This window comes from Gekko japonicus, unplaced genomic scaffold, assembly GCF_001447785.1.
Source record: "Gekko japonicus isolate JY-2015 unplaced genomic scaffold, Gekko_japonicus_V1.1 scaffold19, whole genome shotgun sequence".
Taxonomy (NCBI): domain Eukaryota; kingdom Metazoa; phylum Chordata; class Lepidosauria; order Squamata; family Gekkonidae; genus Gekko; species Gekko japonicus.
In genome coordinates this window covers 2,769,542-2,796,737 of record NW_015164664.1, presented here as the reverse complement: position 1 = coordinate 2,796,737, position 27,196 = coordinate 2,769,542, and the positions used below count along the sequence as shown (strand labels likewise).

Here is a 27,196-nt window from a genome sequence, read left to right as displayed (position 1 = left end):
CACAGGAAACAATTTAGACATCCAAACAGTACTACTGGGCTGTAATTATATGCACTATCACCAAAGTACCTTCCTTGGCCTGGCGTGATGTGGTCTATGGGGTCGCGAAGACTCGGACTCGACTGTGCAATTGAACAACAACAACACCTCCCTGATACAGTTGTGGTGTGCATACTTATTTGTAAAGAAGCTGTTATTCTGCACATGAGGCAGTCCCTTGTGCCTCAAAGCTGTATTATATGCTTAATTTAGGAAGGAATCCCAGGGAAGCTTTGTGAGAGGGAGACCACAATAGACCTTATTTCTAAGTAAACATGGTGGCCATTTAATCTGTTGCAGCCACATACGCTCTAAACCCCTTTGCTGCCACTGTTCATCCTGTGATGGCAAGGCTTCGTGGGGGGGGGGGTTTACAAGAACATCACCCCCCGGTTTTTCCTGTAGAGAAAACCTGAGATGACAGTATAACGATAATAAAGATCTCCCTGTGTGCCATCCATACTGTCTTACAGTGAATGATCCGCGGTGCCGTTTGCACTACATAGCCCACCTCACATCTTCACGGTGTAAAGCCCAGCGCCCCATCAAGCGTCCTGAGCAAGGCCGTGCGCCCAAAGACCCAGGGATCCTCGGTATTTAGGACTGTGTCCAGCGCCCGTCCTGCTATTCTTCCTTCACCCGGCCTTTCCTTCCGATGAGGTGGCCAAAACAATCTACCAGCCTCTCTCCACAAGATGCCTTTCTGGGAGGACCAAGCAGCTGAGCTGCGCGACCTACCGCTGCATTCCAGTAACGGCCAACCGCCTGGAGGGGGGTCTTCCCTCCGCAGCCGGGCCACCGCCATCGCCCATATGCTCTCTTGGCGCCTGAGCTGCTACATAGACTAGGCAGGCCCGGGCGGAGGGCAACTTTAAAGCTATTCAGCCACAGCCGAAATCAGCGGGAAGGAGGCCGACAAAACTATCAGCGGCCCTTCACGCCGTTCCTCTGGAACCATCGACGAGCAGATCAGCAGAGCGTCGACCGGCCCTCCTTTAGTTCCGGTTCACAAGATGCAGGGCCTGCCCCGCCCCTCAGACCCTGGTTGTGGAGGCCGGAGGAGTTCTAGACCGTTATGGCTTTGAGAAAGCCACCCGACAGGGTAGAGCGGTCCTTCCCGGCGGCGGTCACCTATGATAGCTCCCTTGAGCCGCATAAAGCGGAAACTGTCTAGTAGCTCCGATTCCTGCGCCGGCCGGCCCCTCCTCCTAGATACCCGGGCTCAGCGGGCGGCGGAGCGGCTTCGCCCTCGCTATGCGCCTGCGCGGCGGGCGTGGCTTTGGCTGTCCCTTCCTTCCCTTTCGATCCAGCCTAGGCCGCCATTTTGGCGCTGAGGTTTGGCGAGCGGAGGGGCTGGGGTCGGTGCAGCGGCCGCCGAGTTCCCCGAACCCGAGCTGGGCCGGATCGGGCCTGTAGTCGTTGTCCGCGGGAGGAAGCGCGAGGAGATGCGCCGCCACTGAGGGGGAGACCGAGGCCCGCCCGCCGCCCTTCCTGAGCCCCTCGCCCGCCATGTCGTCAGCAGCCCGCTTTGACGCGTCGGACCGCTCGGCCTGGTACGCGGGCCCGCTGTCGAGGGCAGAGGCGCAGTCCCGGCTGCAGGGCCAGCGCCACGGCACCTTCCTCGTGCGCGACTCGTCCACCTGCCCCGGCGACTACGTGCTGTCGGTCTCGGAGAACTCGCGCGTCTCGCACTACATCATCAACTCGCTGCCCGGGCGGCGCTTCAAGATCGGCGACCAGGAGTTCGAGCACCTGCCGGCCCTGCTCGATTTCTACAAGATCCACTATCTGGACACCACCACCCTCATCGAGCCCGCGCCCAGGTCAGACTCGCGGTTCCCCGTGCCTGCCATGGCCGCCGGTCCCCAGGCGCTTCCGCTTCCCCTTGGAGCGCCGCTCCTTCTTCGCTTCCTACTTGGGCCGGTCTATCCAGGCGCGTCCGCCGCCTCGTGTTTCCCTCCCGGGTGACAGCGGAGGGCTGGGCACTGGCCCACTTCCCTCGGGGGTCCAGGCAGGTAGGAAGGTCTTGCCCCAGAGGAGAGCTCCCCGGCCTTTGGGAACCTGTGGAGTCCGCCTATCTGGTCACTCGTGGAAACTAAGAGGGAAGTCCCCTTTGACCCAAAACCGCCTCTCTGCCGCCTTAAAACTGGTTAGCACGCCCAGGACGACGAGGCTAGGATCGCACCGCAGCCGTGTCCTGAGGAGGAGGGCACGTTATTGGTGGATCTTGGCCCGACCGTAATTCCCTATGACAATTTATTGTTCAGTGTAGAGATGCAGGGCCCGGGGAGAAGGTGTAGCCTTGCTGTTTAAAAAACAAGTCATTGAAGAATTTGTGTCCATAAAGGGACCTAAATAGATATAGCATCACCTTTTTCACTTCTGTGTACTCAGAGATGCATGTGGTCAAAATGCAATATGTGAGTCCTCTTAGTGTTTTTTTGCACTTACTGTCATTCTGTTTTGCTGATAAGTATATATGAATAGAGGTATTTTAAATTTTCAGACAATAAATTGTTTGTGACTGACACTCCTTATTGATGTTTATGAGTTAGGAGTTATTGATGTTCATGAGTTATTGGTTAAGTGCATGGACTCTAATCTGGGAGAACTGGGTTTGATTCCCCACTCCTCCAATTGCACCTGGCTGGATTACCTTGGGCAAGCGCGGACTCTAATCTGGGAGAACTGGGTTTGATTCCCCACTCCTCCATTTGTACCTGGCTGGATGACCTTGGGCAAGTCATAGTTCTGATAAGAGCTATTCTTGAAGAAGAGCCATTTCTGCCAGAGCTCTCTCAGCCCCACCTACCTCACAGGGTGTCTGTTGTGGAGAGGGGAAGGGAAAGGAGTGTGTAAGCCGCTCTGAGACACCTTCTGGTAGTGAAGGGCAGGGTATAAATCCAATCTCTTCTTCCTGAAAACAACAAATACAATTCTAAAAATGTGAAAATGTGTCCGGGGACATACTCACTTAAATGTGTTTATAGCGGATATCATATAGAAATTAGCATAGTAAATAAGTTTTACCAGTCCTGTGTCTGGAGTTCCATATACCTGCATATTTAATTTTTCTTCCAGTTTATAAACTTTTCAAACTTCCTAAAGCAGGATACCTGCATCTTTGTGGCTCCCGTTTTTCTGCACTATGCTTATGACATTAGTGTCTTTAGATCCAGGTGATCAGCCGTGTTGGTCTGAAGCAGTAGAACAAATTTAGAGTCCAGTGGCACCTTCAAGACCAACAAAGGTTTATTCAAGGTATGAGCTTTCGTGTGCATTTGAAAAAGTGTGCCTTGCACATGAAAGCTCATACCACTGGACTCTACATTTGTTCTACTGCTTCAGACCAAGTTTGTTCTATTAGTGTCTTTATACAGCCTTACATTTTTCTGCACATACCATCATGGAAAGCATTCTTCAGTGTGTGCTGCCTTATGCTTATCTCTTTTGGAATTTCAGAGATTTGTATGCCCTTTTCTGTCTTGTGAGCTAGTTAGTCAATGTACAGAGTCTCCAGTGTGTCTTTGCTGCACACTAGCCTTATAAATTGTTTGGCACACTTAAGTAGAAAGGCAGCCAAGAAACATTTTCATCTTGTTTTCAGGGACCATGTGTCACCCATGCCCCTTAAATGTGTTTTATTCCTCTGAAGTGGCTTACTATGAGATTTATTTATTGAGAGCACATGATTTAAGATAGCAGTACCTGTCTTATCACAGGTACCACCTGCTTTCAGTTGGGATAGCTACAGGCAGGGAGGTGAACAAGGCATGTGGCAGAAATGTAGCAGCACTGGGCAGTGTATATGTGTTTAGCTCTCTGTGCAGGCAAGGACCTAGGCAAGTTCATTTACTTGAAAAGCTTAATAAAGAGGAGTGTTGTGGCACTGTAAACACTAATAATTTTTTTGTCCTAATATAAGCTTTCATGAACTGCTTCATCAGATGTAGGTGGTGGGTGCTTACGTGACCAACATATCTGAGACAGTAAATGAACAAAGTTCTAAACAGCAGCATCTGGGGGCAGTAAAATGCAGGCTGTACAGTGTAGACATAATTCTATAGATTTCCAGTGTAGTCAAGAAAACTACAGAGACCTTTTACAGTAACAGTAATTAGAGATAACATAATTTACCTAGTTTTGCTAAGCAGGTTATCACTTGCCAGTTTAATACTCGGGCCCTTCTTGAGTCCTGTGAAGATGTCAAAACAATGTATTTTAATTCAGCGGCTTCATGCTGGCATCTCCTTTTGAAGTTGTCTTTGTTGAAGACTAGCAACTTTTAGATCAGCCACAGTATGTCCAGGGACTGCTCAAGAGTGTAGTGTGTGTACCATTATTTTCAGGCAAAAGCCATTGACCTAAGTGGGACTGGTTTCTGAGTAACAAGTGCCCAGACTTTCCAAAAGTAAGGGCTGATAGTTACGAGGCCTGATGTTTCTCTCCAGGATGGAACATTAACATCCCTGCTGTTTGGTGGAGTCATAAATATTCCTAGTATGACAGCTGGAAGCACTGCAGAGCTCAGGTAGCTGGAGGATGTAACATAAGAGTAGAAGATCATCCATGTGGACTCAAATTCACTCAGAACTGACTCCTTCAGCTCCAGAATGTCTGCTATGAATCAGGATGCACTTAGATTCACTCTGTGCTTTTTCCATGGAAAGTGTTCTCTAGACTTCAAGAGTCAGCACTAAACTTTGTATTTGGTACAAACTTAACAAGATGTAAGAGAGATTAGAACTACTCTGAATTCCAAAATATGTATATTTCAGCTCATCAAATAATGCTCTGAAAGGCTGAAGAAAATCTTTAAACAGATAACCCCAAATATTGTACTCACCAAAATCCTTTTGTGTTCTGGGTATTGTGGCATTTTAAGGGTTCTGTACTAAATGTGATTCTAGGAGAATACATAAATTAATACATTGTTGTCAACAACTAAATTGACTTAGGCACAAAAGATGACACCAAGAAATGTGTCAAACATTTTTCAGAGTTGATTTGAAAGATTAAAGACATTCTGCTAACACTCATGTTTTCTTCAGGTATCCAGCTCCACTAATGGGATCTGGATCAGCCTCCACTGTGCCTGCTGCGGAAGAGAATGTGGAATATGTTCGGACTCTTTATGACTTCCCTGGTAATGATGCAGAAGATTTGCCATTTAAAAAGGGGGAGATACTGGTCATTGTAGACAAGCCAGAAGAACAGTGGTGGAGTGCCAGAAACAAAGATGGCCGTGTTGGGATGATCCCTGTTCCTTATGTTGAGAAGCTTGTGAGATCTTCCCCACATGGGAACAGGAATTCCAACAGCTATGGGATTCCTGAACCTGCCCATGCTTATGCTCAGCCTCAGACCACAAATCCTCTTCCCAATGTATCTAGTGCTCCTGGGGCAGTGATCAACCCACTTCCATCAACACAGAATGGACCAGTCTATGCCAAAGCGATTCAAAAGAGAGTTCCATGTGCTTATGACAAGACTGCCTTGGCATTAGAGGTAAGTTTTTCAGCTGACGTTTTATTGAGGCTGTTTAATACAACTTTAAGAGGCAACAATTTGTTTGTCATTTTTTTAGCCATTTCTATATTCTGTGATTTTAGTGGGCCTGTAAATACAAACCTGATCATACTTTCATTTTGTTCACATACTAGATTTATATCCTGTGGGTGGCTTTCAGAATTTTTTTCAAATGTGAATATTAATTCTTCCTCTATGCGTCTCACATTCTAAGCAATTAAATAGTATGGGGGATAAGAGGCCAAATGAAATTAAAATAGCATTCTGTGAACACAGAGTCCAAATAACATACCATGCCATACACAGCTAGTTCCAACAGCCATCTATGTTTCCTCTAAGCAGCTGCCTGCAAAATATATATTTGTTGAACTATTTGTTGAAGAGGTACTATGGGCTTGGTGTCTTACTGTAGTCTTAAACCCAGTCAACCAGCAGTATTCATATTCCTATCTCTTCCATCTGTTGGACTGCACAGTGACATTTCTGTGCTGCCTGTATTGTGGTTGGATTTGATGCTTAAAATGGAGTGGGAATACAATTAAGAAGCTCATGTTGTGGCCATATGTTTGGAGTGATGAGTGAGGCATCAGTTGGACAGATGGCTTGGTTAGATTTCTTCAAAAGTTTCTTGAATGTTTTTAAAAATGATTGTCATAGCTATGTACTTGGCCAGAAAGCATTAAGGAAAAAAGGGCATTGCCAGCACATCCAGCCTGTGTAATTTGAGCAGCATGCACTCTTGCCTCTCTGCATGGGCGCAGTATTTGTATAAATGTGTATCTGGATTTAAGATGGCTCCCCCTTCTTAAAAAGCTGCAAAAAAGTTTTAAAATATTATTTTGTATTTGAATAAATACAGTATAAATGAAGTAGACAAATAGTGGGAAAGTGATGAACTAATTATCCATGTACAGGAATTTCTTAACATGGAAGAAGCAATTTAACCTTAAGTTCTTTAGAAGTTCCTTTGTTAGCATTATGAGAACATAGTTGGAAGTTTTTACTATGCGTGTGCATTGCGGGCCTTGTTAAAGTAACACATTTTTGTAAGCAGGTATAAGTGGCAGATATTAGCTTGGGCTGGTGTTTTTTTATGAAGTGATACACCTTTCACCTTAATTATAAGAAAGACATCAAAATTTCTCCTGGGTTTAGAGCAATTAGATTGCAGGGAAAACAATTAAGTCTAAGCTTGTAAGTAGAGCAGAATGTGCCCATATGTAGCACTTCTTGACACAGTTGAACAAAAGAGGGTTAGGTTACTTCTGTCAAATATCAGATTGACTTCCAATTTCTTTCTTTAGGGAGGAGTCCTGGTAGTTACAGATACTTGTAATGTTGGTTGCTTTGTTTTGTTAAACCATTAGTATCCTGCCTTTCAGTGTACAGTGCTATCAGAGCTATTTGCAACAATGTAATACTGTCTTACAGTATGTAATAAAAAGGTAAAGGTAAAGATTCCCTTGCTCGAAAGCCAGTCGAATCCGACTCTAGGGTTGCGGTGCTCATCTCCGTTTCAAAGCCGAAGAGCCAGCGCTGTCCGAAGACGTTTCCGTGGTCATGTGGCCGGCATGACTAAACACCAAGGCGCACGGAACGCTGTTACCTTCCCACCGAAGTGGTACCTATTTATCTACTTGCAATTTCTTGCTTTCGAACTGCTAGGTTGGCAGGAACAGTATGTAATACTGTCTAGAATAAAATTACAGGCATCATTTTAACACAAGGAATTTTAAAGGGCATTTTAAAAATACAGCTTTAAATTAAGACAAAAGCGTGACAGCACATATTGGTTTTAGCTGCCTTTCCTGAAATCTGTAAAGGTGGATACCAGTGATACTTAAAGACAGAAGCTGTTCTGTAATATCAGTGCTACCACCAAAAGACCCTGTCGTATCCTGCTGCCCTTCAAGCCTCCAGCAATAGTGGCAGACAAAGCAGAACCTCTCCACATAATCTGTGTCCAGTTACTTTACTTTCAGAGAGTGCTGTCCTTAGGTCCCAAACCATTTAAGACATTGACATTTAAAGCCAGCACTTTAAAAAAAAATTACTTTTATTTTATAATGACAACAAATAAACAAACAAAGACCAAGAGAAAACAAATCTACAACACAGACATAGAATAGGAAAATCTAACCATTAAGTATCTCTTAAATTTTTCTCTCTAATCACAAATAAGTTTCTACACCTTAAACTTTTCAATTGTTTCCAGAAACAAATTGAGTGCTATGAAGAAATGCATTTTTGCCTGGGAGGTTGGCAAGGAGCAAAGCCTCCATTTTGTGTTTTAACAGGTTTTTCCCCTTTTCTTTCTCTGGGCAGAGGCTTATCTCAGCCTACCTTCATACAAATGCTAATGGGTCTAGCTAGAGACAAGGGAATGGTCAAGCTTCCCCCTTCTCCCCCACCTTTTAGGCAGGGAACAGAATGTCAAATTCTAGAGAGGCTTGAGGAAGGAACTTTTTGGAGACACAGGAAAAGATTCCTTGACCTGGGCTGACTGGGGTCAAGTGGGTGAAATACCAGAGATGATAAGAGGGAACTCTCTTTTCCTTGGGTGCTACAACCAGGAGTGCATACAGACCTCTCCTCTGGAGCAGGCAGCTGTTTTGACCAGGTGCTCATCTGGAGAACTGAACTTCAAGGTAATGGTAACGTTGTAGAGAACTAGAACATCTGTGCTAAAGAGCCTGCCCTATATTTTAACAACTGATAGGGACAGAGGATTTGTGTTTTTACCAATTTCTTTTTTATTCCTTGCTCAACCTGGTGCTGTGTTAAAGGTATGCTTGTAAACATTTCCTCCTCCCAGTGGGAAATCCCAACAAAGATCAGGTGGTGGTGGGCTATCCTGAGAGTGGAAGAAAAGCCCCTCCAGGTGTGGAGAAACCACCTTGGAGGGCAGGTCAGAAACAGGGTATGCAGGCCAGAGCAGGCACGTTCTTCCACAAATGCCAATGCAGCTGGATCCTAATGGTTAATCCTGGACAGTATGAACTAATTGAAGTTTCTGATGGCTATCTATAGCCCGTCAAATAGGTAGCTTGAAGAGCTGAAACCTGTAAATACTTTGCTGCCCTTGGGCTCAGTTGTGTCAAGAATGTTTTCATCATGTTTGCTGCTTCCAATGAGTCTGAACTGCAAGGGCTTCATGGAATTTTGAAAACAAATTGGTTATGTAGGTCACAATCCAATATGATGTTCTCCTTCACACGCCCCATTAAAATTAATGGGGATTGTGCTGGAGCACAGATATTTTGTTGTACAGCTCCTGTTTGTTTCAGTAGGGCTTGTTAGGTTTTTGGCTGTAGCTTAATCTTGCAGTTTAGGCAGTTGGGGCTGAGGGGGCGAGGCTTGTCGGTGAACAAGCAAGCCCAGTTTAAGAGGGAGTGGTGTGTGCCAAACACTCTTCCAGGCGTGTGCATGTAACCTAGTCACTGTCCTTTTTCAAGAGTTCTGCCTTCCTGGACTCTGCCATCCACGTGGCATGTTAAGAAAAGGGCAAATTGCCCCAAATGTGCAAAATATTTATCATTTGGGTGGGGACTAGCTGACTGAACACCAAGATTCTGTGCTGTCCTTTCTGCATCTTCTCTGTGTCAGAGATGCTAGCGAAGGTATTCCATCTCTTTAATTGATCTCATCTCATAGACTGAAGCTGCATTTTCTTGTCTCCCTTCCCCCCCATTTAAATTGCATTCATCGGCCTTGACATTGAAATAACTCATTACAGTTCTCTTTATAAAACGCTCGCATGGGATCCAACGTAGTTTAATAAGTTGAGTATCTGAAAGGTCATTGAGCCATATCCAATTAAAAGTAAGCTGTTCTTCCAAAACAAAGTACTTTGTCAAAGTGTTAACACACCAAAGAGATAATTTTGCAGTTTGGCAAAGTAAAGATGTGGTTCCCCCACTTACGTTCTGATTGCAATCTCTCCTGCCTCCTCAGTACCCTGCTTTCTCATTCTACTATATGTGTAGACCAATGACTAGTAGCCCCTGGTTTTTAGGCACAAGTTCTGCACAGGGCTGGATGAACATATCAACATGTTTAATATTTAGATTATTGTACGTCTGGAGTTCTTACCTCTGGCCACTGAAAAAAATCCTGAAATAATGGCTGCAGTCAAGGCAATGGGTACTCAGGCAGCTCTGTGACTCAGATAGATGGTGTTCGTTGTTGGCAAACTTAATGGTCTGCAGAACATGCTTCCCAACACACCATGTGGTGCAACAACTGCCCCATCTTCTAGCTACATTACTTTCATGAATTAAACGTGAGTAGTACCAAGTCTTACAGTAGGACTTGGTCCCTTCTAAATTCGACCTCCAAAAAATGGAGGCATTGGGTGTATTCCTAAAGGATAGTCTTAATTGTCCTCTGTGTTACACTTCCGCCAGGGGAAGAAAATGTGCTTTCCCATCATTAGCCAGATATCCTTGTGAATGACATAGCTGTGGAACCATTTATTTCTAAATAGGAAGCTCTCTAACAACCATATCTAAAAAGGTTTACTTTGAAATATGCATGGAATTGAAGTCTCACGAATTGCTCACTGTACCAGGAGTTGTCACATAATTGAGGACAGCCATTCTTTGTTAACATGCTTAGCTCAGCTCTGCTAAGGAGCTCGGTTTTATGGTGCCAGATGGCCTTGTTAGCCACCCTGAGCCACTTCGGCAGGGAGGGCGGGGTACAAAATAAATAAATGAATTAAATAAATAAATACAGATACCATTTTTCAGTCTGTAGTAATTTTAAAGGAGCACTGATTTTAATCTAGGCCAAGGGGCCTCAACATGGCTCCTGTGGCCGCCATGTAGATTCTTCTTCTCCTGGCATGTGCCAAGAGTGGCTGGAGCCATTGTAAGGCACTGCTTGTTATTCACTGCCCTCACTCATTAGAACAGACTTTCAACAGATGCAGGAACCGCCACTGGAGGAGTGGGACGACTGGCCTGGGCTTGCCTTCAACTTTTTCTTATTCCCCTTCTCGGAGAAACAAGCTTTTATAAAAAATTTTTTTACAGGAAATGGTTTTTTAGAACTCCCTACCACTATCAAACGCCTCACTAATATGGGAAACCTGAGAGAAATTTAAATAATGTGAATGTCACTAAATACAATTGTTGCCAAGAATTTTCACCAGTCAGAGCAGAGACAGTTCTGACCTTGATAGACCAGTGGTTTTTACTCAGTATAAGGCTGCTTCATGTGTTCATTGTAAAATAAAAGGAGGCAGAGAGGGAAGTTTGTGACTTGACTGACTGTTGCTGTGAGCTCTTCTGCAAACAAAGAGGAAGCTTTGATTTAGTCTTGGAGTTCAGGGACCTGGGCCTATTGCATGAGGGGAGATATCTTCAAGCCCATCCTCTCCTTCTCCAAGCTTGAGGGCCTCCCCGTGGCTAGACCAGTGGTGCCCATTAGTACCTTTCCTGGTGTCCACCAAGCGTTTTTAGAATATGGGAGGGGCTAGGTGGCACTTTTGCCCAGCTCATGTTAATCAGGTAGCCAGGTCAGATGCCTGCAGAATGAAGACAGGTACCGCAAGGTGCAGGTTTCTTACCTAGCATGATAAGTGTAGTTATTTTGTGGCAATGCATATGCAAGAAAATATTTTCAAACACTGCGTTCATTTTAAAAGACATCTTGTTAAATGGAGATTCTGGCTGAAATGTTGAAGACTTGTGCACAACCTCTCGGACTTGTATACAGCTTCACTTCCTGACATTTTGTGGTTGGCTCCACCTCCTGTGGCAGCCATTTTGTAATTGCACCCACCATCCTGTGTCAGCATTCCAAAAGTTCCTGGAGGCTTAAAAGGGTTGGGCACCCACAGGTTAGACCATGCTGCTAATCAACCTACATATAATATGCCAAGCTTGGCAAATCAGTGGCTTCCCTCTGAATAAGACATTTTTATGCGCTCAGCATGGTTGCCATGTGAGTCTTTTGCAGTGTGAGGAGGAAGGCACTGAGTTTGGCTCTGCCTCCTTTGGCAGCCATATTGGGCTCAGTTCTGCCTCTTGTGGGAACCATTTTGGGGTAGCTCCCAACACCCCCTCTTAAAATTCCAAAGTTTCCTGCAGGCATAGCAGAGTTGGGGACCCCTGATCTAGGTATCAGAAACACTGGATTCTTTTAGTAGTGTATTGTCATTAAGGACATCATAGCATATTAATTGTTACATTGAAACAAAACTATGTTGAATATGTCTTCAGTATGCAGAGGTATTATCATCTAATGCTGTAGACTGTCTTACATGAAATTTTTCATGACATTTTTAATTTTGAGTAAAGCTTTGTCTTAAAAAGGTATATCACTCATTCAAAAATAAAAATCCATTAAAAAACTAGAAAAAATGTTCAGCCTTTTTCATGCTGTGTATTTTCAGAAAGAAAAACATTGTCTTCAGAATCATATCTCCAAAAGAGAAAATATTGCACAGAAGGTTTTTTAAGTGCTCCCCCAAATGTCTCAGTTTTTCAACTTGAAAAATAGTAAAGTCTGGGGCAGCAGGGGGATAGGCGAAAAGTGCCCTTGCTAACTTTCCCAGGCCTTTACATCTCTAAATGCAGGTCTGTGGAAAAATCTAAAAGTCCTTGCTAATGAAGTTTCCTTTGTCTAATAATTCAGTAATCCCAAGTGTAGGACATTTCTCTTCAGCTGAAATAATAATGTTATTTGAAATAATTTCCTTTCAGATGATTTTTTTTTTATTATTTTGCAGGTTGGTGATATTGTGAAGGTCACAAGGATGAATATAAATGGTCAGTGGGAAGGTGAAGTCAATGGTCGGAAAGGTCTTTTCCCTTTCACACATGTCAAAATAATTGACCCTCAGAATCCAGATGAAAACGAGTGATTCACATTGGCCAATTTCTGCATTGCTGCTTCATTTTCCTGGCTATCACGAGCATCGTTTGAAGTGGGATGATGACTGTTAATGGTGTGTGGTAAGCATAGCCAGTTGCCTATTTCCCAGTTGTTCTGATTTGACAGCCCTGTCATTTGTTTGGAATGCATACAGCTGAAGTTGCTTGTTGGTGCTCATATGGACAGTTGCATCATTCAAAATTTAGTCACTCCTAGAAGAATTTTGGACCTTAAGCTGCAGAAGATAAGTGGTACCCACCCACCCCCCGAGCAGCTGGGGGCAAAACATCAGCAATTGCTGCCGAGGCATCCACAAACAACAGTCAACTCTGAAGGCAAATTCTAAGCATCTCTACCAATACGGAGTGACGATGACAAAAATTCTATTTTATTTTTCCCTCTGCAGGAGGAAAGACTTGGTTTTAGAGAGAAGAAACTGTTAAAGCAGCAATGCATTTGGAATAATAATCTCTAGGCTATATAATTGGAGTTTGTGTTAACAAGACACTTTTTTATGAGTTTGTCATAAACAACTTTGTCATAAACAACCATAAAACCTAGAAACAACTTTGGAATGACAGCAAAGCATCATTTTAAAGTATTGCACCACAGTAGAGGCTTTTATTTATAAGTGACAGCAGACATGTCAGTTTGTCACATCCCTGCCTAAAATCCAGCATTTAAACTTTCATTGAGGGATTGTTTGCAAAATCACTGAAGACAGTTGGTTTTAATAACTTTTTTAATGGTCCCTAGACTTTTAAACGAGATCTTAGAACACTTTAATTCTCACACCATACACAAAAGCTTGGGTGAAATGGCACTTTCTGCCTCTTTAAAAACAAAAACAAAATTCCTCACCAAGCATTGATAATCACTAATCAAGAATACAGATAAAAATTAAAAGGTATCACTTAGACATTTTAACTCTTCTGTGCCCTGCTGTGTTAACCAAACTGTAGCTTCTTTGCTTTAGGTGTTAAACATTGTAACCAGGAATAGAAAATGCAGAAAGTTGAATTGGCAGTTGAGGAATCGACTCCCTAAATGCTCATTTTTAAATCTTTTAAGGATTTTGGACTTGAGCCCCAGGTTCAACTCAGTGTTAAAGTGCCTTAATTTGAGGACGAAAGGCGCTGATGGCGTGCAGTTTCAGCAAAGAATTCAGAACTGAACACATTCAAGTCTCAAAAGTGTTTCAGTTTGTTGACTTTTAAAACTGTGGCTACTGGTCTGGAGAAAGCTCTCTCAGCAAAAGAGAGAGCAGTTTTACTGCCAAATAAGTGTACTGTGAATTAGACTAGCCTCAATGCTCCGGAAAGTATTTCCGCCTTAGGGGTAGAGACCTTCTGCCTTCTGTAATGGAAAGTTCTGCAGCTATTCACTAGAACTCCCAGGTGTTCCTGTTGATTTGTCTTGTTACTGCAGAATAGTACTACTGAGCTTTGCATTATGAATATTTAAGCTGCACTAAGAATCAGTCGGCCATAAGATAATCCTGCTACACAGCTGACCCCAACACTCACTTCCGGTGATGCTGTGTGACCCTCCTTGAAAATACTGTGTGGATGCTTTTTAACTTGCCCACTTGGTCCTGGTGCTTTCCAGACATGCTTCCTTCTGCCAGATAGATACTTGATCCAGAATCCTCTGCTAAACCCATTTTAGGATTGCAAAAAAATAAAAGAGGCATCTATGCAAGTGAGAGTTGAGCTACTCCCAAGCAATACTCCCTCTAAGCTGTGGAGTCTTGTGAGCAAACATTCTACTTTCTGAGCTACTGGCATTAAAGTTGTGAGCGAGCGATTTGGCTACTGCATAAATCAGTTTGCTCTGGAGCCATCCTTCCTGAGCTAAGACAGTGTGTGAGCCAGCTCACACAAACTCAGCTTAGAGGGAACACTGCTCCCAAGATCACAAGCCAAAGTTGTCAGGTGTTCCCAATGGTTTTCACAGTCGAGCTTCAGATTCCTCTGAAGCTCACATGTAAGTGGCCTGCTTCAGGGCTAATCAGTGATGCTTAAGAGTAGCACACTAAATTGATCACTGACAAAATTCACATCACTGTTTCCTTCACTATTTTACTTTTTAAAAGAAATGCTGCATTTGCTCTGGTTTGTAGGGTTACCGAGGATGGGATTAAGGCTATCCTTGCTGTTTGCGTATACCTGTGCTGTGTCTCAGAGGTAATCCTGAGAGCTCTTCAGTCTATGCATTATTATATGGGTGTTAAAAGCCTTGTAGTGCAGTCCTTAGTATGTTTACTCAGAAGCAGGAGCCATTGAGATCAGTGGGACTTGCTCCCTAGTAAACATATGTGGGATTGGGTTCAAATTGGTAATTGGCATAAATTTCTGCTGTCAAAGAAAGAGCCTTTGGAAAGTTTGCCACTCCTGCTGTACCAGTTAGTGCCACTAAGCAAGAGGGGAGTGGGAACTGCTACCGCTGGCTAAAGCCCTAAAAGAAATCAGGATTGTTTACAAATCAGGCAGGAGTACATAAAAGGGAATATCCTGTTTTGGTTGGGGGTTTTGGAGGGGCCAGCCCCTATTTTTGTAAAGGGATCGAAAGCATTCTCTGTGCCATTTCATGTGCCTGCAATAATTTTTTTTGTATTGTGTAATTAACATTCTGGGACTGAGTAGGCTGTCCTTTCTGTTTGTAGTAGGGTTCTCCAGCATCTCCAGTGAGACAGGACACACAACTGCAGGCCTCCTGTGTGGGACCAGTAGAAAGTTCTGACTAGCTGTTAAAACTGTCTTGTTTTCCTACTTTGTGTTACTAAATGCAAGCATGTCCAGAACTAGTAAATGTGTTTATTTTTACAGAGGGAAAGGTGGCCTTGTTCTTAAGACAGTCTTTACTGTGCAAACAGTTTTATGTAACTGAGGTTATCATTTGAATTTCAGGCAATAACGTATTATTCTTTGTCTTATTTGGGGGATCATCATAGCGTGTTTTGGTTTTGGTTTTTTTTTTCCTTGTGTTACAAAATTTAACAGTATTAACTATATTCTTAGAACACATGAAGTGTCTTTCTTAAGATTAGTGCCTTTTCATTGTCTTAATTTACTTTGCTGTCGGTCCTGTCATCAAGCCAGTGTTCAGTGCCCAGTTTGTATATTCTCAATAAAACATACATCACCTTGGAGCAGCATTTGTCGTCTTTAGTGCTCACTTCCTTCCTGATCTGAAGACTTGCTGTAGCAACAGAAATCCTGGTCTTCATTGAAGTCCGTCCGCTAGAGCCGTTGTGAACCCAGGAGCCCCAGGTTCAAATCACCATGGCTTGGAGCATACCACCACCCTGAGTTTCCAGAGAAAGGGTGAGATAAAAACCTAGTAAAGCCGAGATGTGCTCGTCGGCTCAGTAGGCTGTACCAAGTGTTGCAGCCCAGGCTGCAGAAAAGGGGGCAGCAGGAAAGAGCTGGTCTCTGGTGAGGGCAGTTAAGGGAATAGACAGATTCCTGTTTGTATTGCTGGATCTACTTTTTGTGCCGCTGAGTGCCGCGGTAAGGATTAGTGAGAGAGAGGATGAAGAGACGTAGAACATGAGAGAAAGCACACTGTAAATATCCTTGTCATAAAGGAATGTTAAAGCAACAAAAGAATGCACATTATTTTGTTGCTGCAGAGTCATGGGGAAGAGTGTGTCTGTACACACTCTGGTTTGCCACGGTGGGTGACACAGTTGTTTCCCGTCTTCCTAGACTGATTATGAGAGCTGAAGGATTTGGGGCAGTGCTTTGACAGAATGCTGCTCAGAGCTCGGGGCTGCTGCTCTGCTTAAAATTCTGTTCAAATACATACTTTTTGTAGAGCTACAGGTCCTTCTAAAGGTAAGGCTGACTGCTTACTTGTGCTGCAACACTTGCATTGTCGTTTTCTCCAGGTCATGTCAGTTCTTCACATCTCCCTTTGAAATGTCTGAACATTTCATATAAATTACAGGATTTCCTCCTATTTTACTTCATTTTTCTCCCGAATGGGTCCTAAAGAAGCTCATCTCATTCACATTGCCCCTGTGAGGTAGGTCAGGCCGAGTGTGTGACTAGCCCAAGGTTACCCAGCAAGTTTCCATGGTAGAGTGAGGATTTGCACCTGGGTCTTCCAGATCCTAGACTGATCCTAGATCTTGAGTCTCAGAATTTTCTAATTCAGACCACCCCAGTGTTCATCTGTTGGTGAAGATTTTTAAGTTTGTGTAAGAAAAAAGCAGGAAAGTATGAGAACCTATTACTATCCTCTTAATTTCATGAGAAGTAACAGGTGATTCAGAGTTTTGCTCCTGTCCTAGTATTTTCTTATGAAAGTCTGACGCACCAAGTTTCTTACAAGTCACTGAGGTATGCAGCAAAAGACATGGGACAGACAAAGACATAATGAACGTGGTCTTATTTCTGCTCAATAGCAGCCTCCAATTGTAATGCAGAATTCCCCAATTTAGATAGGGTTGTCTTGATGGGGTTATATATAAAGAGAGCAGAAAAGTTTGCCTGGCAAGGCGGGATATAAATTGAAATAAATAAATAAATCAGAAAATACAGGGAGGAAGAAAAGCAGGATATCAAAGTCCCTCCTCTCTAATAAGGAAGCAAAAGGAAGTTGCCTGCTGCATTGTCATATTGCAAAAACAAAGACAGAGCTCTGCAATATTCTGTCATTTTATTGAGAGCTGAACTATACCGGCTAGCATAAGTTCCAGATTGACACCCGCCAGTGCGTGGGATGGAGCTGATGCAGAGAGTTTACGTGAGCTGTAACACTTCTACAGCTGGTCTACGGCAGGTTCCAGGATGGCTGCCATTTCTCCCAGGATGAACTTGCCTCCTCCCCCTTTACCAGCAGGCATAGGGGAACAAAGAGTATTGCCCCCAGTCTGCCATGCTGCCATGGGCAGGTCCTGAGGCAGCCTGGGTACTGTAGTCTGTGGGGAATGCAGAATAGGTTACAGCCCTATATTGGGCCGGTGGAGGAACCATCCACTGGCTGAGGTTTTGATCAGGGGCATAGGGGCTGTACATAGGCCTTCGGAGTCCTGGTTTCCCAGCAGGATCTACGGCTGTACCAGCAATCCCAGAGTAATCTTGTGGAGGTGGAAAAGGGATGGAAAGTGGTGGCAGATTGGTGAAGCCTTCTGGAAGCTGCTTGGCATCCTGCTCAGGAACCATGGCTAAGTCCAATGTCTGAGGTCTGGCCCGAAACTCATTTAGGGAAATGATGTCCTGGAGAGGGGCTGGCAGTGGACTATCATCCATCTCATGGGACCTAAATAGAAGAGGGGAGATGAGATAAAGATAGGAGTTTACTCCTGTGGAGATTAAAAATAAAAAATAATGAAACTGAAATGGGGTCCTTGAGGCAGGAAACTGTAGGACCAAATTGCCTCTGTTTGGAACAAGGCAATCAGAGACATGGGTAACTTCCTGTGCCTGTCCTTCAAAATACCACACCTGGTCAGTACCCTGGATCTCCAGGCCACTGATGTCCCAGTGAGGTTTCCAAATAGGACCATGCCTTTCCCCCTCTAGCCCTCTTCTCGTCTCCATTGGCTCTTGTCAACAACTCACTGATGCGTCCTACCATCTCGGGATCCTCTACGTTCTTCTGATTTCAGTCCCAAGTGTGTTGTTTGTTTTTAGCAGGAAAGGTCTGCCAGGATTGTTATTATTAATACTTGTACATGCAGTGCCCTCAGTGTGCGTGATACAGAAGACAAGGCTGAGAGGGGTGGGAAATAGGGATGTGTCAAAAACTTAACAGAAAAGGTTGCTTTTAAAAGGGATTATAGGGAAGTGGATGAGGCAGTATTAGATAGGTATTTGGGTGGGGGTGCTGTTTGAAGCTTAAATGGCAGAATTATTGGAGGGAGCAGGAGACTTGTGGAGAGCTGGGGGTGGAGGAGCAGAGATGTAGCAGGACATGAGAAGGAAGAGTCGTGGAAGCTCTGAAAGTCTGAGAGGGGGTTCTGCTGGATGTGGGAGTAGCTGGCCATTGCAGGGATATAAGAAGGGGTGTTGAATGGGCAGAACAACAGGTGAGATTTGGGTAGCAGAGTGTTGGACAGGTGGCTGAGGAGCAACAGTTGAAGACAAAAGGGGAAGAAGCTGTAATAGGATTAGAGATGGCCAGAATAGGCAGGGGGTCGCAGGAAAGAAAATGAGTGCCCTTTCACTAGTAAAGGTTCAGGTTCCCTTGCTCGAAAGCCAGTCGAATCCGACTCTAGGGTTGCGGTGCTCATCTCCGTTTCAAAGCCGAAGAGCCAGTGCTGTCCGAAGACGTTTCCGTGGTCATGTGGCCGGCATGACTAAACACCAAGGCGCATGGAACGCTGTTACCTTCCCTCCAAAGTGGTACCTATTTATCTACTTGCAATTTCTTGCTTTCGAACTGCTAGGTTGGCAGGAGCTGGAACTAGAGACGGGAGCTCACTCCATCATGCGGCACCCAGGCCTCGAACTGCTGAACTACTGACCTTCCACAGCCTGCAGTTCAGTGTCTTAACCACTTGAGCCACCGCAGCTCCTCTTTCACTAGCTCTGTCCTAAACCCATGTTGCTCCACAAAGCTAGTTTCAGAAGAACCCTGTTATAAACAAGTCCCAGGCTTATGGAGTCACAGAAACCAGTAGGGCAGTTTGTGGGTCTCTGCTCAATATTTCTCGCAAAGTGCTATGAGATGTCTTTAAAGAAGACTATTACCTGTAAAGTAGACTGGCCAAATCCTTGTAATTCCACCATTGTGGCGATTCCATCCCCATCACCACCCCCACCCCCCATCCAGAAGTGCCCTGCTCATTCTTACCTGTATGCCTGGGAGGATGAAAGTGGTGTTGGCACATGCTGTTCTTGGGCAGGCGGTTCTGTGTGCTCCCCTGGATCTGGAGATTCTGTAGGGATGGTGTGGGTGCTGTTTGGCTCTGAGACCCAGAAGGGGCAGCTGCTACTAACTGACATGACATGGCTCTCTTCCTTCACCGCCATGTTTTCACTCCTCTCTAAGTCTGGCAGAAAAGATGACAAAGAGCGAGGACAATAGGAGAGAAAGGACACCAGTCTGCTTGTAGCCACAGCCGCAGAGTCCAACACCGCTTATTAATAAAATATACCCTGCCTTTCCCATAGTTCCAGGCAGTGAGTTTCATCTAGCAAGGAAGAGCCCAGCAAACCTGCTTCTGCTGCTTTCCCTCAGAAAGCTCCCACTTGAGTGGCCCTGCCAGAGCACTGCGGTTCCACAGAAGTGCAGGAAAACAAGAATCACCTGGAGCAAAGATGGCAGTGGCTTGTGCCTTCACTTTTCTCACCCCACTTGCTCAACTACGCCCCACAACAATATCCCAGCTCTTACAGCTACAAGAATATATTTGAAAGTTTTGCAAATTGTGCCTGTTGAAAGAAACTGATGGGGGTAGGAAGAGATTGAATTAAATTTCAAGTAGATGGGGGTGTATCTTAAGACAGTCTGCACAGATCCTGGTGTGCGCATGTACTCTGAACAAGAAACCCAGGATTAATTGTGCAAAAACACTGAACAAAATAAGAAGCACAGGATTCCTAATCCAGATTTTCTTAGATCTGAATTTGGATTACCTTGGCAACTAGAAACTGTAGAAACATTGTAGAATCAATTTGGTAATAGAAAGGAAACTTGGAGTGACTTCCATTGTGAATTCATAATATAGGTTATATAGAGAAAATTTGGCGAATGAAATTACTCCATCAGTGGGCAGGGACTGGCTGGTCATCTTGGGCTCTGAAGGTCACTCATGGCCCTTTAGACTGGCCTTCGTGGCGTCTCCCACCCCAGAAGCATCTCTCGCTCTGACTTTTGCTACTGGTGTTGATTTCGTGATGTAGCCCTTGGAGCTCTGATCCCTGCCCTGTTCCAAGTTAGATTTACAGATGCAGAACAAGTGCAAAAGCATGACTTGGGGTCTTTAAAAAACAATGGAAAATATTACAGTGTTCATCTGTGTTAACAGACCTGCTTTTACAAATGCAGATTCATTTGCAAGTGAAATAATTTATCTGCAAGAACTGAACACAGGAATAGAAATTGACAGTATATAAGTTACTTGATTGGCGCAGAATGGTGATGAGTATATGAGTAAGAAAAATATGATATCCATCTTCTCCCCACCTTCTTCTCCCCAATCATGCATCCAGCCCTCAATGGGGCCAGACCACTGCAAGATGGGACAAAATAAATAGCACCAACAAATTGGTTATAAGCGAGGTTGCATTACATCTGATGGTTGGGCCCAGAAGCCATGGCAGATGAAAGGGTGGGGGACAGGGTTCTCTCAGGCATATCTACCCAATGCCTTTCTGGTTTGTTGCTTTGATAATATTACCCAGTTCTGCATCAGGTTTGGGTTCTTCCATCAGTGCTCTCTTCTGACTTTTGGCCGGACTGGTCTTCTGGCTTCGCCCCTCCCTGAGGAAAAAGCACCAAATACTAGAAATCTGGCAAGGCTTAGGTCTGGATTGTGGACCTCCAAGGCCCTGATAGTATAAAAGCAAAGGGAACCAGTCCAGGACACAGGCAAAGCTACCATAGGGCTGCCCACAATATTGTTATACAGGGAAGTGGGTAGGAAAATCTGCCCCTTGGCAACCAGTAAATAGGTATACTAGACCCTGAAATACAGCAGGCAGGGCTCCCCAAAAGGGGCCCAGCAAGAGGCAAACGGGAGGGAAGATATTACCACCATGAAGGGTGTTGATGGAGACCTAAGGAGAATCCCCAAGGGAGCAAATAGGAGCTGCACAACAGCATGGCTGTTACCTGCGTGTGTTCCTCCCATGTTCTCGGAAGCCTTTTGCAAATGGATTGTTGTAGATCTTCAGTTTTGTGATCTCGAAAGAAAGAACAAGGCAGAGTCAGAACCCATAGGCATCTGTCTGCTTGAACGTTGAACATACATGGAGCTGCCTCACCAAGTCAGTTTGTTGGCCCTCCTAACTCAGTGTGGTCTGCTTGGATTGGCAACAGCTGTCCAGGGACTCAGTGGAGGTCTCATGTGCTACTGAGATCTTCTTAAGGGATTGAACCAGAGACCTCTTACAGATCCTATACCACTAATCTTCAGTCCCTATGGAGCTGGTATCCTTTCTGCACCCATACTGTATATGCACCTCGGTTTAAGAACGGAGCTCTTCTCAGCCTCTATGCCCTGTGGTTGGCCCTCCAGAGGAACTGGTTGGCCACTGTGTGAGACACAATGCTGGACTAAATGGACCACTGGTCTGATCCAGCGGGGCTCTTCTTATGTTCTCTCCAAGGTTTCACATTGTTTCTTATCTGATTCTTTTAACTGGAGATGCCAGGGATTGAACTTGGGACCTGGAATGCTCTGAGCCACCAGTTTCTAGCAGAAGGGGCTGATGGTACAGTTTTGTCATAAGGCAACTGGAGAGGGCCACATCTAGCGGAAAGGAGGGTTGTGTCCGGTTTTCTGCTGGCAGGATTCAAGTGCCATGCCCAAAGATTAAAATGACTGCCACATCAGCAATGGTTTGAGCACATTGATGTATCTGAGTCTATCCACAGGGCTTCAAATTGCTGAAGATTTGAGCACAAGCTTCCAACAGAGTACGCCCACTGCCCATTTTAAACACAGGAGTTAAACTGGGAAAAGAGAAGCAGCCTAAAAGACCATCTCTCCCTGTATATGCCCGTGCACCAACTACGGTCCCCAGATTGCCACCTACTGCCTGTGTTCCTGCACAAGATAGCCTGCCTGGCATTGACAGGAGCCAATGCTTTCTCTGTGGTTGCTGTCACCCGACGGAACAGGCTCCCTAAGGAATATGGGGTGTGGGGTGTCTCCAAGGTCTTTAGGAAGCACTGCCAGGCCATTTTATGTGTTAAGGCTTTTAACAGAGTACGGGCCACGGGCCTTTTTAAAAGGGGGATATTGGAAATATTGTATTTTGTATGTTTTAAATTTGGATTTCTGAGCTGCCTCGAGCCACCAAGAAAAAGCAGGCTATAAATGTTTAAATACTGAAATAAATATAAACAAGATGGCGTGTGCTATATCAACACTGCATGAGGTGGGAGGCAGGCCAGGGCGCAGCCTCATTCATTATAGAGTATCCATTATGTCAATGCATGAAGCTGCCTTACACTGAATCAATCCACTGGTCCATCAAGGTCAGTATTATTTACCCAGACTGGTATTGGCTCTCTAGGCTCACAGATGGAGGTCTTTCACATCACCTATTACCTGATCCTTTTAACTGGAGATGCCATGGATTGGACCAGGGATTGGACCAAGCAGATGCTCTACCACTGAGCCACAGCCCCCTCCCCCTCAGCCTGTAAGCAGGGAAACTGACCACCCTCCTGCCTCTCTCCATTTTGTATATACGAGGGGAGCTCATGCAGAAGACCAGCATGGGCTATACGCACACACACCTTCTCATTTTGGTATGCCGTGACAGAGGTGAAGACTGTCTCTGGAAAGCTGAATGTCTGGAAGGGGCTCCAGCGGGCGCTGAAGGGGTCGTCTGCCTGCATGACGTGGAAGCGAGGCTTGTAGCGGTGCATCGAGTGGAGGACAGTCTGGAAGGGAAGAGAGATAAAGCTGCACACAGAGGTCTCACCTCCAGACCGCCTTCCGGGCAAGCACAACAGCCTTGCTCGCTGGTGGGGAAAGTGCCCAAGGAGGCAAATGGGTCCTTTTCCTCCTGGGAAGAGTTGTCAGAGGATACCAGCTCTCCCATTTTTGGAAGCAGAGAGGCACTCACGGGTCACTTTACTTAGCATCTACTGTATGTGAGTGGGCAGAGACCTAGCCAGTCAATAGCTCAGGGGTGGGCCAGCTAGTAGCCGAAGGACAGAAGAAAACTTTCTGCTGGGCAAGTCTTGTTCCCTTTGTGAGGAGACAAATACTTGTCCTCAGAGGCACTTTTGAAGAAAGGTGTAAGTGGTCCAGGATGGAGCCTTGATACAAAAGAACCCTGAGCCCAAAAAGGGCAAGTGGGTTACAGGGGTTTGGGCAGAGCTTTGCTTAAAGGAGGGCTGGAGAAGAAGACTGGTTTGTGTGCAAAAACAAATAAACACACACACCCCAAAAAAACAGAGCCAGGAGGAGTGCTGAGGATCCAATATATGCAATGTAGAGAAAGCAAAAGCCATTAATCAAGGAATGAGAGAGTCAGAAGGTCTTTCCAGGGGCATTTTCTGGAGAGGTTCTGAACAAAGGGGTGGGATGGGAAGGCTTGTATAAGAGAACTCTCAGCCAAGAACACCCCCCACTTAGCATGGCACAGCCCACAGATGCTGCGGTTGTGAGGAAATCTTAACTGCCGCTGGACACAAAGGGTGGCCTTAGGTGCAGGATTTGGGGTGTCACGTTAGGCCATGGAGTGGAAAGGTAGCCACCCTCTCCTGTCTATTTCCATGAGTCTTGTGCCCCCCCCTTTCCTCTATGGAAGTAGGGAGGAGGGCTGTTGGCTTTTCTGCCCAGGCCCTGTCCCCCCACCGTTTAACCTAAGACCTCATTCCAGATCTCAGCTTACGTGGCCCTGCTGGTCCAAGGTGTTGTTGGTCAGTTTGAGCTTCTGAAAGGAGATGGGTTCCTTCATCCAGTGGCTGCCCAGGGCAGGAGAGTCAGGGTGCACGTACGTCCGACGGGGGAGCTGAGGCTCTGCTTTGCCAGCCACTTCCCATTGGTCCTTGTTCCACTGGGGGGGGAAGGACCAAGATGTGTTGCGAGACATGTAGCCAATAAAGGGCAGGGGTGCAGAATGAATGGCTTGCTAAGATAATTCTAGGCCAGCATTTATTTCCAGCCTGAGAAATAAATAAATTACATGGTTGCAAGGCCAAAATGGCCACCAGCAAAAGAGGTTACCCACTGCATCCCTTTATGAGTTTTAGCTTTAACATCCTTGTATCATATGCAGCTGGGTCATTCTGTCATTGTTGATACAGAAGTGCAGGGTCAGGGACGGACAACCCAATTAATCCTTACCCAAGAGATAGCTCTGTCTCTTACACATTAACATTAAACCTTCTGTAGTGTAAGAAAGCTGTGTCTGTCCACTTTAAATGCAGAAGAATTGGATCTTTGGTAGCACTGATCTGGGAAATATTTATGGGATGATATTCACCCAACTGGGAAAAAGTATTTACCTTGTACCTGAAGTTGTCTACTGGCACAAAGTCTACAAGCATTAGATATTTGGCATAAGGGATCAAACCAGAGACTCTGATCTTGCATTGTGGAAACATTCGTCTGCAGAAGGGAACAAAGACATTGATAGAAACAACAGTATTATGCTTTTAAAAGGGACTCTGGATCCTGATGGGGAACCTTCTGTAACATTATCAATCACAGAAGGGGTCACAGTTCAATAAGATACAACCAGAAAAATGTAAAACCATACCAATATGACGCTGTAGACCAATAAAGGCCATTTTTATAAAAAACACTATATGGTGTTTTCTTTTCACATTTCAACCCACTAATATACAATGTACTATCAAAGAATTGCTCTTATCACAATGTTACATCAAATCATAGGATATAGGATAAAGGAAAATCAATCTGTATATATATATCTTTTACAGAATTCCAGCATTCTGCAGTATAGATTCAGGATGGTGATCTTCCCCATTGGGATATTTTGGACTTTGAATAACTACACAGTTGTGTTTCTTTAACTTATGTTTAAATTTTCTATATAAGCCGTACTATTTGAATTATTTGGTAGTACATTGTATATTAGTGGGTTGAAATTGGAAAAGAAAAGAATATACCTTAGTGTTTTTTATAAAAAATAGTCTTCATTAGTCTACAGTGTCATATTGGTATGGTTTTACTGTTTTCTGGAACTTTCTGTAATAGACATACCAGCCAAGACCTTTCTTGTTACCCACCTTACCTTTAGACTGATATAACTGTATTTAAAGCAAAGTAGATGGCTTTTGCACACAGGTTACAGGGTCATAGAATACGGCTTTCGTGTTGTTTAAAACAAGGTTCTAGTCCTCATGATTGTTTTTAAAAATGCCTAATAAGACCCTGAAGGGGGGGATTAAATTTTATATATAAGCCCTACTATTTGAATTATTTGGTAGTACATTGTATATTAGTGGGTTGAAATTGGAAAAGAAAAGAATATACCTTAGTGTTTTTTATAAAAAATAGTCTTCATTAGTCTACAGTGTCATATTGGTATGGTTTTACTGTTTTCTGGAACTTTCTGTAACAGACATACCAGCCAAGACCTTTCTTGTTACCCACCTTACTTTTAGACTGGCTTTTGCACACAGGTTACAGGGTCATAGAATATGGCTTTCATTTTGTTTAAAACAAGATTCTAGTCCTCATGATTGTTTTAAAAAATGCCTAATAAGACCCTGAAGGAGGGGGAAGGGTCCCTCCTACTTGCAGTGCAGTCTAAGAACCATAGCAACCTTCCCTTCCAAAACTGTAAAGAGGAAGCAGTCTAGTCTCAATAACACAAGAGTGGTGGTGGTAGAAAGTCCCATCAAGTCACAGCTGACATATGGCGATCCCTCAGGGGGGTTTCAAGGCAAGAGACGTTCAGCGGTGACTTGCCATTGCCTGCCTCCTCATCATAACCCCGGTATTCCTTGGAGGTCTCCCATCCAAATACTTGCCAGGGGTGGCCCTGCTTAGCTTCCAAGATCTGATGAGATTGGGCTAGCCTGGGCTATCCATGTCAGGGCTGCGTGAGGGTAGAGACCCACAATTTCTCTACATACCCTTCACTTGGGTACTGCAAGTGAGTTAAAATTTGGGTACTGCAAGTGAATTAAAAATTAAATTAATAAAATTTGGGTACTGCAAGTGAATTAAAAATGCTAGTCTGCTGCTCAGACTGCTTTTAGACTTCAGAACCACTTATCATAGGAAAATTAAAATTCTGTTAATTTTTTAAATTTCAGTTTTAGCAGAGAAAAAAGTACTACACTGGGGATTCCCTTTTAGGTAAAGGTAAAGGTTCCCTTGCTCAAAAGCCAGTCGAAACCAACTCTAGGGTTGCAGTGTTCATCTCCGTTTCAAAGCCGAAGAGCCAGCGCTGTCGGAAGACGTTTCCGTGGTCATGTGGCTGGCATGACTAAACACCAAGGCGCACGGAACGCTGTTACCTTCCCACCGAAGTGGTACCTATTTATCTACTTGCAATTTCTTGCTTTCGAACTGGTAGGTTGGCAGGAGCTGGAACTAGAGATGGGAGCTCACTCCATCATACGGCACCCGGGTCTCGAACTGCTGAACTACTGACCTTCCACAGCCTGCAGTTCAGTGTCTTAACCACTTGAGCCACCGCAGCTCCTTTTAAGTTAATTCAAAACCAGGAGCCATGGAATACCTTTTATTAAGACCGACCAAAATAACACAACATAGTGTGCAAGCTTTTGATTTCTCCAGAACTCTTCATCAGACTGGATGTTTAAAAAGCGGAAGAGGAAAGATCTCTCAGGCTTAAATTATTAAAAAATAAAAGGCCTCTCTGTCAGCATCCTATTTATATAAGGACTACTACCTTTCCCCTCAGCCTGTATGTTCCATTTGGCATCAGAGGCACATTTGATTGACTACTGATTGTTACAGTTTGAATTCAAGGGCGTCCAATTTTTGCATCTCATTCCCAGTATGCCAAGGATCCATCCTGATCTATCCTGTTTCCACCAAAGCCAGCATTGCATTCTACCGAGACTGAAAAGGACACATTCATATCTTAGCCAGCTGAGGGATCTTTTT

At 44.5% G+C, this 27,196-nt stretch overlaps 2 protein-coding genes across 2 annotated transcripts in view; one reads left to right on the top strand and one right to left on the bottom strand.

Moving 5' to 3' along the window:
• Window positions 1–1,310: 1,310 nt before the first annotated feature.
• Window positions 1,311–14,231, top strand: CRKL (v-crk avian sarcoma virus CT10 oncogene homolog-like). Its single transcript, XM_015408958.1, has 3 exons — window positions 1,311–1,862; window positions 5,091–5,547; window positions 12,305–14,231. The coding sequence occupies exons 1-3, from the start codon at window positions 1,549–1,551 to the stop codon at window positions 12,437–12,439; spliced, it is 906 nt and encodes a 301-aa protein (XP_015264444.1). The 5' UTR covers window positions 1,311–1,548; the 3' UTR covers window positions 12,440–14,231.
• Window positions 14,232–17,288: 3,057 nt separating this feature from the next.
• Window positions 17,289–27,196, bottom strand: part of LOC107108513 (T-box-containing protein TBX6L-like) — a 35,985-nt gene continuing 26,077 nt past the window's right edge. Inside the window, exons 5-11 of the mRNA XM_015408949.1 lie at window positions 24,595–24,697; window positions 23,979–24,143; window positions 22,873–23,019; window positions 21,238–21,308; window positions 20,804–20,886; window positions 19,255–19,453; window positions 17,289–17,718 (exon numbers count right to left, since the gene is read on the bottom strand). Of these exons, the coding sequence (XP_015264435.1) occupies window positions 17,289–17,718; window positions 19,255–19,453; window positions 20,804–20,886; window positions 21,238–21,308; window positions 22,873–23,019; window positions 23,979–24,143; window positions 24,595–24,697 (1,198 nt within the window). The remainder of the gene's footprint in view (window positions 17,719–19,254; window positions 19,454–20,803; window positions 20,887–21,237; window positions 21,309–22,872; window positions 23,020–23,978; window positions 24,144–24,594; window positions 24,698–27,196) is intronic.